At 30.2% G+C, this 11652-nt stretch overlaps 1 protein-coding gene across 1 annotated transcript in view; it reads left to right on the top strand.

Moving 5' to 3' along the window:
• The window catches only part of LOC108746410, a 20116-nt gene extending 8751 nt beyond the window's left edge, over nucleotides 1-11365 (top strand). Inside the window, exons 3-23 of the mRNA XM_018483165.1 lie at nucleotides 279-406; nucleotides 541-692; nucleotides 782-1669; nucleotides 2013-2206; nucleotides 2287-2329; nucleotides 3648-3806; nucleotides 4352-4481; nucleotides 4557-4757; nucleotides 4837-4995; nucleotides 5092-5268; nucleotides 5448-5599; nucleotides 5677-5756; nucleotides 5964-6296; nucleotides 6951-7221; nucleotides 7299-7375; nucleotides 7452-7671; nucleotides 7775-8184; nucleotides 9628-9812; nucleotides 10107-10381; nucleotides 10727-10865; nucleotides 10942-11365. Coding sequence (XP_018338667.1) covers nucleotides 279-406; nucleotides 541-692; nucleotides 782-1669; nucleotides 2013-2206; nucleotides 2287-2329; nucleotides 3648-3806; nucleotides 4352-4481; nucleotides 4557-4757; nucleotides 4837-4995; nucleotides 5092-5268; nucleotides 5448-5599; nucleotides 5677-5756; nucleotides 5964-6296; nucleotides 6951-7221; nucleotides 7299-7375; nucleotides 7452-7671; nucleotides 7775-8184; nucleotides 9628-9812; nucleotides 10107-10381; nucleotides 10727-10865; nucleotides 10942-11144 — 4576 coding nt within the window. The 3' untranslated portion in view covers nucleotides 11145-11365. The remainder of the gene's footprint in view (nucleotides 1-278; nucleotides 407-540; nucleotides 693-781; nucleotides 1670-2012; nucleotides 2207-2286; nucleotides 2330-3647; nucleotides 3807-4351; nucleotides 4482-4556; nucleotides 4758-4836; nucleotides 4996-5091; nucleotides 5269-5447; nucleotides 5600-5676; nucleotides 5757-5963; nucleotides 6297-6950; nucleotides 7222-7298; nucleotides 7376-7451; nucleotides 7672-7774; nucleotides 8185-9627; nucleotides 9813-10106; nucleotides 10382-10726; nucleotides 10866-10941) is intronic.
• The last annotated feature ends 287 nt before the right edge of the window (nucleotides 11366-11652 follow it).

The following is an 11652-nucleotide window of genomic DNA, read 5'->3' as shown; positions in this document are numbered from 1 at the left end:
GTTTTGATATAATAATAATTTACCATTATAAAGTTGTATCTCGCATCCAGATAGCAAACTTTTGTTCCAATTCTGTTTTTGTTATTAATTTCATCTAATCGCTCATCATAAGTAATATTTTGTAGAATAAAACATAATAAATACATAATAGTACATTTTTTACCGATAAATATATATAATATTCATGTATATTCAATATCATTTAATATTTTTTATATTTAGCTAAAATAAGATGCACTTATATAACAGTATATGTAATAGTGTTTATTACTTTTCAGACAAAATGTCTATATAATCAAAACAAATGATTTATCTGAAACCCAGGAGATACTAAAACAAGAAGTATTAAATACCGTGAATGCACATATTGTTAATGAAAATATTGTGAGCATTGCAAGTAATACTGGTAAGTAGATGATTGTGTTATATTAATGTGCTTTGCAAAATCTATTAATTTATTTTACATTTTATTATTATGCATAACATTGGTCTATGGTATTTTTCTTGTTTGCAATACAATGAATAAGCTATTTTTTTCAGGTATTAAGGCAGAATGTAAAAATGAAGGGCAGTCAGTGCAGTTTATGAAAATACCAAACGCTAATACTTCCACAGTAGCGAAGCAAAATGCATTGTTAGAAAAAAATCAAACTGCCATTTTAACTAAAAGTAATATACAAAATAATATCACAGTAAGTTATTACACATTATAATAATGTTTAATAAAAAACAATTAATTATATTCTTTTAATAATGACATTACAATTATTTTTATTTTTAGCCGCCTTTTTATGTAAATTCTGAATCATATCCATGTCAGATGGAAAAAAAATTAAGTATTAAACCTTGTCAGATTAAAAGTCGACAATTAACAAATAACGTTGTGGGTATTGTATCTCAAACTCCAGGAATAAAGGTAGTAACTACGATGGAAAACCGGATTCAAAATTCTAATACAACTGGTCCTAAATCTACGCTATCTGTCTGTAAAACTATCGGTTCACAAAGACATCTTGTGGCTGTGAGACCTGTTCGTACTCCTAATTCGAATATTTCGCACGTGCGACCTGTGGCAATAGTTCCTCCTGAAATTTCTAAAACACCAACGAGAATGCAACCTCCGGATATGGAGCATTTAAATGAGCAAATCAAGCAAGCCAAAATTAAACAGTTAAAACTACAACTCGAGAAACAAGGATTTTTTCAAAATAACACACGACAACTCTCTCATACTTTGCAGCATATTCATTCCTCGTCGCATAATCCCCCGCGTCAATTTATAAGTTCTACGCAACAAAGAACGCAACAGATTTCAATCTCTACACAACAAGTACCGAAACCATCTGTAGTAATGTCAGTCTCTTCATCAGCTGAACATAATACACCCGTTACTAATACTGATATGGAAGTCAATCCTTCGGAACTTGTTCAAGAGAAAGGGCATGGTACACAACAGTCTTCTTCACCACGATTAGAACATGAAAGCAGTTCAAGTGAAAGCATCGCTTACCTTAAAAACACAATTAATGATCCAGCAAATGCCGTAGTTCAGCAACAAATTCAAGGAAATACGGCAAAAATGTTAGTAATGTTAGCCACAGGAGAACAGAGACTAATCACGTTCGACATACCGAACGAGGACTGCACTGTACACGACCTATTGGATCAGGTACGTGCAGTCTTGAGCCAGGTATGTTTCTACAAAAATTTGTAGAAAAATTGTACAGGGTAATTGACAAATTGCTATATAGTTTGAAAAATTTGAAAATTTCGAAGAATTTTGTAAAATATTTCAAAATATTAAAGGAATATTTATTGCATCGATAATCAACGTTTAAAAAATTTATAAATTTTCTTATGCAATGAATAGCATAAGAAAATTTTGCATTTGATAATTGCAATTATATATTGTTTTGACATGGCTCCAGAATTGTAAGGCAACCACAATGATTAGTAACAATCGAATTTTTGCGAGATATTTTATTTTTATATATTACATAAAATGTTCTTAGGTGAATATTCCATTCCCTCATGAAACACAAGTTTCCCTGGTGGATGATCCCGCACTGGGTATAAACTACATAGTGGAGCCAAGAGATTCCGGGGTGCTGTCAACATCCTTCGAGGGTACTGATGGCGATTGTAACACTACTCAGGAAATTGTGAGCTCCACTGCAAAAATTGAAAATTTATCCCAAAGTAACAAGTAAGATATGAAATTGTATTATATTTATACTGTAATATCCAATTATATTATAAAAAATTCTAAAATGACAATATTTTCAGTGCATCGGATGAAAATAGTAACACCTCTTCACAAACTATTGAGGTGAGCTTGTAGATTCAGTGTAAAAAAAATTTAATTAAATAAGGATATTGGCATAAAAATTATGCTACTCTTTTCGATTCAACTGTTTATATTGCAAAATATAATGGAATTTTATTTTTCTAAAATTAAAAATTTGGAATATTTAATTTTTACAAAATTTATTGTTTTGAAATACTCGATAATATCTAACTTTAATATAAAAATATATGATTTATATAATTTACATTTAGTAATATTATTTTATTGATACTATGCCAATTTCTTTATTTTAACATATCAATAATATTACTATATTATGTTCGATACTTATATAAATGATATAATAGATGTATTATGTAAAAATAACAGAATGGAAGAGACAGAATTAAATGAAGTAAATATAGTATACAATAGTTAACTCTCGACTACAGCAACGGGTCATTTGGGCGACGAGATACTACTAAAGACCGATACTTTTATGTGAGTCTGATAATTGAAGAACACTGACATCAACTTTTAGTTATTCTAAGACGATTTCAAAATTGAAATTTACACGTTTCTGATGATAAAACAATTATTAAGGAAAGTAAAGTTTTTATTAATTTATCTTTAGAATAACTAAAATAATTAATAATGTCAATATTCTTCAATATCGGGCTCTCTAGATGATCATGCTAAAGGATCATATATATTGGCCGTAATTTGTTAACTTATGCCGTAATCTGTAAGAATTTATTAATCACAGTCAAATGTGAGGGGAATAATCAATTATGATAAATTTTTACAGATTACGGCATTAGTTAACAGATTAGGCCAGTCTAAATGATCCTTAACTCCCGTAAAGTCCTAGACTACGAGTTGATGATTACGATTGACGATTGTCCGGTTCTATTTCAATTAATCACGAATGAACTCGCTACATTGATTGAAATAAAATCGGACAATCGTTAATCTGCAGTCTGATCTGACAGACATAATAATGTCGGTCTTTAATATTTTGTCGATGTTTGGACCCAAAGCAAAAATTTTAGATGCGATTGGTATAATCTATATTGGTATAATCTATAATTGATACTACGTAATTCTAAATTGTAGGTAAAACGGAGATTCACTTGCATTCTGTACTCTTCACGGAACATTTTAAAACTTATATGTAATTTTTGTAGCTGTAGTTAAGGGTTAATGATAATTTATATACAATATGTAATATCACATTGATAGCGATTGATAAGAATTTCCGTAAGAAATTAAGGGAACACTTAAAGTTCATCATTTAAATGATATTCTACAAGTATTAAATGATATTCTACAAGTACGAAGTATACCATGTTATTACTAGGAACCTATTTTGGTCAAAGGAATGCTTGCTCTCTGTCCACACTGCGGATACAGTTCACTATTCTTCAACCGATGTGAACGATGTAATACAAAAATAAAAATTGATGGAGTCAAATCGATACCCATAGCAGAAAGGAAGGAGGCTGGGATGTCTGTCGATGTAAGGATTATGTCTGCGATGCCAGAAGACCGATATATTCTTATTATTGTTATAATGAGATCTTATCATAATAATCTATTGTTTGATTGATATTGCTAACAAATTTAATTTACTTAAAACTAAGAGTTTAGTTTAAGAGGACTATTAATATAGCATTGTAATATAGCAAATTTAGAGCGCTTTCAGCGTATGGTCATTAAGAAGTATATTTTGTTTAGAGAAGGATTTAGCCAAGAACTAATTTTAAAACTAAGACGTTTTATATCATTGTCATGTCATTACAGGTCATATCGAAAGCAGTTTACTACGATCATCTTAATGTATCATATAATGTATCATATATCCTAGTGGCCGTTTATTGGCGATAACATTGGTTAATTAAAGATATCTTGAATCATTGTGCCAATAACTGTACCAATAAATGTGCTATTAGGGTAATTTAGTAGTAGCGTATCATATACTTTTGTCAACCATTTTTTCTACCAATATTTCCCGTGTCAATTTGTAAAAATTACGATTTGTATTACGATTGTATATTTTTATAGATGTTTTATAAGAAGAACAACGAACGAAATGCTACGAAATCAGAGAAAATAGAACGAGATGGTCCCAAGCGGTCCAAGGGAAAAGCTAAAGGTACAGCTTCCAAACCAAAGCCTATTCATAAAGAGCCAGGTACATATAATATTGTTATACATATATCTATGCATGAAACATATGTATATTAATGATTATTTTATTAATTTCTAGAATGTTTGACAATATCTTCTGATGAAGAGGAAGAAGGTAGACCTAAAAAAACTGGAAGCATTAATAATAACGCAGTAGTAGGAAACGCAAGTAACACATTTAATGAAGAGGACACTATTGTGGATAAGGAACCAATAATTACAAATACTTCTGCTTTTAATTTATATGACGATGTTATGGACAATGAAGAAAATAGTAAAGGTAATGTTTTATAAGATGCATAAGTGATTCACAATTTATGGCTGATATAATAATATAATAATGAAATATTGAATTTTAGAAATATATGAAAATCAGAACTTTTTGGATGTTGGGCAACTACCACAAACTGCTCTAGAATGTCGAACAGTCAGAATAGGTTCTTATAAATATATTCCTCGGGAAAAAGTAGTGATTTCCCAAAGTGGTGTAAGATTTAGCGTACCATTGTTAGAAGATGGTAAGTTGATTTTATCTGTAAATAAATTTTATCTGGAAATATCTTATTGGTACTAGATTTTTCATAAACTTCTTAAAATATTCCAATATTTTACAGATGCAAGTTTTGTTACTTTTGACGTGAAGTATAAAGATATAGTTAAACTTTTAATTCATTTTGGAAAGACAATGCCAGTACTATTCTTTTATACATCTGTAAATACAGGAGCCATGATACGTGAATTATTAGGAATGCAAGATCCAAAGGGGCCATATTATGACCCTGCTGGGAAAGGTATTTACATGACATCTATGAGCTTTCTGTATTTTTAATATTTTTTGTAGTTTCTGTAATTTAATGCTTACTCTAGATAGTATTTAATCTCCACACTTTTCTTCGATACAATTATGTATATACAGAAAAGATTCTTGCAAAAATGATGATTAATACTTTATGTTTTTATTATTTTTTAGATCACACACATAAACGTATTACATTATTACCAGATAAGTTACCGGATGATTCAAAGGTGATATTAACAAGCTTATTCTCACGAGGAGATAAAATAGACGAATTAAGTCCTAAAGAAGCTAACGATATACTTATACGGGCATCACCAAGAGATGTATTTAAAATTAAATTTTATTTTATTGTACGTATGTTATGCAGTGCAAATATTTTTATATATTTTTGTGTTTACAGTGTTTACAATCACATAATACTACACGGAAACAGAGTCAAAACGTAGCAAATACTACTGCTGTTAGTGATGACATACAAACGTGAGATTCTTATTTAATAATCAATTTTGTCTTTTAATAATTTGATATATATCGGATAAAACATATTTTATAATTTTATCTATTCGATCTAATATTACTTCATTTTTCATCTAAATTACAGTAAATTTAAGTAAATAAATTACAGTAAATTACAGTAAATATGGTTGTTGGACTTCTTTAAACGTAAAAATTTCTTTCTTGTTATAGAATAACTGTATATCCACCACCTCCTGCAAAAGGAGGAATAGCTATCAACACTGAAGATTACTTATGTCTTGCGGAAGATCAATTCTTGAATGATGTCATTATAGATTTTTATTTAAAGTATTTGACCTTAGAGGTATTATCAGAATCTGATCAACATAGAACTCACGTGTTTAGTTCGTATTTTTACAAACGTTTAACTAGTCCACATGCCCAAGCTGCCGAAAGCACCGTGCCAATGACGCCTGCCGCCAAACGGCACGCGAGAGTACAGAAGTGGACGAAAAATGTCAATATATTTGAAAAAGATTTTGTCATAATTCCCATAAACGAACAGTAAGTAATCCTGTAAATTTGATTTCGTAAATGATCCTATGAATTAGGGATACAGCGGATCGTAAAATTATCGGATATCGAATATCCGAGAAGGCATTTTGAGTCAGATATTCGATATTTTCTGAATATCCGACCGAATTCCGAGAAAATGACTTTTAAAAAAAGCCTAGAGAAAAAAATTGCAATTTTGCAATAATGTATAACATATTATAACATTATGAATATGCATACTTATTTCTAGAACATTTATATATAATAATATAAAATCAACAATTTAATGATATCTGGCTATCCGATAGTAAAAAAGTGCCAGATAATACCGGATATCGAGTACTTTCCAGATACCCAATGCATCCCTACTACGAATCCTATAAATTCAATAATTAAGATGCAGTTTTTTATCTAATGTTCCAACTGGGTTCACTCAGAACCATAAAGATACTTATTAGCATAAAAAATTATTTTTTGTTTATGATTGCGTTTCAAGACCAAAAAATATTTCGGCGCGAAATTTGCAAATCAGATGTATATATAAATTTACACAGAAATATTTAAGTACTAAGATCTGTTTTGATCGGATATAGGATTTCTCTTATTTAAATATATATTCATTTTTATTGGTCCAAATTCGTAACGTATTAATATTGTTTATAGCGCACATTGGTTCTTGGCTATTATTTGCTTTCCTGGGTTAGTTGGAAAAGTATCCACCTGTACTGCAAAAACTAGCGAAAACTATGTTAATAAGACTCCACAAAAAAGTAAAAAAATAAAAGAATTAAAAGCAAAAGCTGTCACAATTGGCTCTACAACAATCACTCCTGTACCAACGACCATAACGATAGACCAGTTAGATGATGATGGATCTGAGAGAGACGAAGCAGAAGGCGACGATGATGAAATGGAAACGGACAGTGACGAAGAGGTAGAATTAAATTGTATCATTAATAATTTTCTTTATTTTAAAACAATTAGTTATAATATAATATATTTTACGTGTAGGACGAGATAGATCAATCAGAAAAAGATAAAATCCAAATTAATGTTAAGCTCGAAGAGCAGAAGGAAACTGTCAGGAAGTAAGCAGCACATCTATATCATGTACTTGTAATGCAATGTATTGTGATTTTAATATTTGAATAATTTAATTTACAGTCCCTGTATATTGATATTCGATTCGCTTGCTGGTGCTAGTAGATCACGAGTGGTCGCTACGTTAAGAGATTATTTAAGTTGTGAACATGTTGCCAAACTTGGTGTAGAAAAGACGTTCTCGAAAGATACTATTAAAGGAGCGTGTCCAAAAGTACCCCAGCAATCAAATTTTACTGATTGCGGATTATATGTTTTACAATATGTGGAAAGTTTTTTTAAGGCAAGTATATTGAAATATCTTTATTTTTTTATTATTATATTTATTGTTTACATGTCTAATTACGTAAATTACCAATGTGATTATGAGTTTATTTCTTTTTTAGGATCCTGTTAAAGATTATACTTTGCCAATTAAAACCTTGAAAACATGGTTTGAGGAAATTGTTGTAACGAGAAAAAGGGAAGAATTATCGAACTTATTAATTAAATTGATGAATACTAAAGGGGGTAAAACTATTAACTTACCTACTGTAAATTTCCCTACGCAAGATGGCAAGTTAAAACCGAAGGTTGAAAATCAGACAGATGTAAAGACTGCGAAGTCGGAATCTGAGAATAATAAAAGAAGATCTACGAGTGATGCAGATACACGAATGGTCACATTTGTGACAGAAAATAATGAATCAGCTAACGAGGTCGTTAGTAGAACTTATCAGATCATTCCTTATTCATTGAGTTCTAATTCATCTGAGAGTAATTCTTCGGATATGTTAACGGAACAAAAAATGACTAGGTATACAAAAATATATATATACACATATCTTTTATATATGTTAGTTTTATAATTGATTAAGTATATTTTTATAATTAAGTTTTTGTAATTATTGTTGACATTACTACAATACGATCATATATGAAACATTCCTTGAGTTTTTTCATTACAATTTTCTATGAATATTCTGACCTTTTCCAGAAATATTTTCTCGAAATACATTTTAGACATTCCTTCTAAATGAATATGTATAATGTATAATTACATGACAATGTATTAATCCCATATCATTAAATTAATAAATTTACCACGTTAATTTAACGATCATTTTATCGATTTTTAGATCATCGGCCGAAACAATGTCGTATTTGAAATCTAAACGAATTCATAGGATAGTATCAAGGACACAGAATCAAGATGACTCTCCCAGCACTGCTAAAAAACATAAAGGGGGGGAGTCCCTCAATTCCTGTAAATAAATATTTCTTTTTTACAGTGCTAAGATTAATGTTACTCCTCACAATACATGAGATCATTTATTTCGACGTATATAAAATAATGTAGTTAAATCATGAACCGAATAAAACTGCAGATATGATTTCTGATTGTATACGTGCAGCTTTATGATTGACCTTGATATGTACTTTAGATAACGATTTTTCTAGTATTATTATTATAGGTTTATAAATTTTTTGTATGAATATGTAAAGCGAATATTTTGAAAACAACAGATATACATTCTGCAGCATCCACGACGTCATTGATGCATTGCGCCACTCAGTTCTCTACTTCGTCGATTATGTACTCATGAAAGTATAATGTATTTCCAAATTATATTTGATTGAGACATAATTTTTTTTTTCTGAGTAATTTTTTAAATCAATTATTTCGAATATATTATTCTTTAAACCGAATTAATAAAAATTCCGTTACTTCATAGTACTATGCTTCGAGACAATCTCGGCGAGTTATTTAAAGCCTCGCGACATATTCGCACAGATATATTTGGTACTCTTAGTTTTAAATAACCGCTAGGTGAAGCCCTACTCAATGCGAATGTCTCGTGCGCGAAGTTTTATGAAAATCGAAATAATAAAAGTTAAAATAGTAGCCAGTGTGATTTGGTGATTACCTTGTAAGTTTTTTCTGTGTTTCTCTATTAAACTATGCAATATATTATAGAATTAGTAAATCAATTACATAATGCATCGTTAGTTTCGCGTTTTATCATATGAATGCACATTATTACATGATAAAATGAATCTTAATGAGAAAGACGGTATATGCATAAATAATTTATGATCCGTTGTAAAAATATTAATTATATCACTGTATTGGATGATATAACTGTAGATCTCTCTTTAGTGTGTGGTATATGATTGTTCATCGGATGTGCTTTATTACGCTCATACGTTTTCATTATGCTTGATGCCGCACTTGTTTAAATGGCACGTATCTCAATAGGATAATGCCTGGATCAATAGACTTGATAGTGTCTACAGCGTACATTGGAGTCACGATTTGGATAGCGTATTGGCTAAGACTATATGCATTATTTTATCTTGATTCTTATCCCCTTACAAGAGCTTTGGTTTTTGAATTCATAGCTACAGCAGAACTTTGCGGGGCATGTTTCGAGCTCATTATAAGTAAGTCGACTCTGTTTTCTAAGTATAAGTATTAATTGATGATATACAATTAACTTTGATGAACGATAATCTTATGAATTCTCTAGAGATCTATTATTTATATTGCAATTATATTTATATATTGCGTATTATTACATATATATGTTAACATTATAATTATATTTTTTCATTGTATGTATTTTTAAACTATTGATTAAAATGTTTTATATTATTTTTTTGTCATTTTATTGTACATATTACAATAGCACTGGTCCTAAGTATTTCCTCCCCCCTAAAAAGTTTGAACTTCTTTAGTTGCGGACAATTGGGGAGTATGGATGTACGCGCTTTATTTGTTTCTACTAACAATCTGGTGGTCGATAAACTGGTATGAAGCTTCTGCGTGTCCTTATACACACATGGAGGATGTAGTAATACGTAAAAAGCCCCTGATTGTCGCATTTTTATTAATATGTGCGGAATTGGCCGGCGGTCTTCTTATATTTAAGTACATTCAAATATTGTGGGCGTTACAATTTGCTTCTACGCACAAGAATAGAGCCTATGGCGATTGTACTACAGATTTGCAGGCAAGACTGAATCATCATTTTTAATTCCATCAACGAATATAAACTAATATTAATTTTTAAATAATATTTTAAGTAAGAGTTTCATTATTCATTCGACGTATTGCGCAATATGTAATACGCGTTCATAATTTCAATACATGCCAGGTAGAGCACAGAGTCGTAATTTAGTTAAAATGACATCACAGAACGTCTTCATGACATCATTTTATACTAAAAAATTGACTTATATAAGTGACGAATGAAGTCATGATGTCCTCATGATATTATTATGACTTCTACGTTCTACTTGGGATGCGATTGTAAGTAATTTTATGAATTGAAAAGCACCTGCGATGATTTTTTTAGGTGTCCGCTATAACTGGAGCGCTTGTGGAATGCATTGCAACGTGCATGTGCAGAGTGGTGTCTCGCGTGCTGGGTGACCTGAACCCGAGGTTTAGCACGATCATCGATGCCTTCGTGGGGACATCTTTAGTAGTTGCAGGTTGATGAATGTTTCCATATTCTTTCTTACAATGTGAAAGAATGCTTATATTGTTGATCTTTAAAATGTATTTCAGCTTTCAATTACACCGGCGGTTACTTTAATCCTGCACTGGCAACTTCTTTAAAATATGGTTGTCTAGGAACCTCATCCATGGAGCATGTGATAGTTTATTGGATTGGAGCATGCATCGGGTCTATCGCCTCTTTGCACGTATACCGTATGTCGTTTGTACAAAATTTCATTCAAGTACAGGAAAGTACAAATGCCATTTATTAGAGAAAAAATTCGGTAAAATTATTTTCAAGAGAATTTATAAATGTTTGTGTTATAATTATAATCATCAGTACCTCTTTAATATTGCATAAAAGTCTAACAATGTACAAAATTGCGTGCCAAAATTAAACGATAGTTTTATACATTCCCATTGTCGTGTAAATAATTATGAACTTGTTCGCAGTTCTGATTACACTTCGGAGACAAAAAATGTTCTAAAATTGTTGACCTATATTAATAAATATTTAAAAAATATTATATATTAATTTAATCGATATTACCTCTGCAATCCCTCATGAAGAAGAAATTAATGACTGATATAATATAATATAATATAATGTATAACAGAATTCAAGGTAAAATATTTCAATAAGCTATTTTTTAACGCCATTTCTTTATTTATCCATATACATTTATCAATACATAAATATTTGTTTATCAATGGTTAATAATGCTGTACGAACTTTATGATGTATCATACATGACACTAAAAATAATTTGCTGCAATAAT

Source organism: Trachymyrmex septentrionalis, unplaced genomic scaffold (assembly GCF_001594115.1).
Source record: "Trachymyrmex septentrionalis isolate Tsep2-gDNA-1 unplaced genomic scaffold, Tsep1.0 scaffold17, whole genome shotgun sequence".
NCBI lineage: Eukaryota > Metazoa > Arthropoda > Insecta > Hymenoptera > Formicidae > Trachymyrmex > Trachymyrmex septentrionalis.
This window is presented reverse-complemented; position numbering and strand designations above follow the sequence as displayed.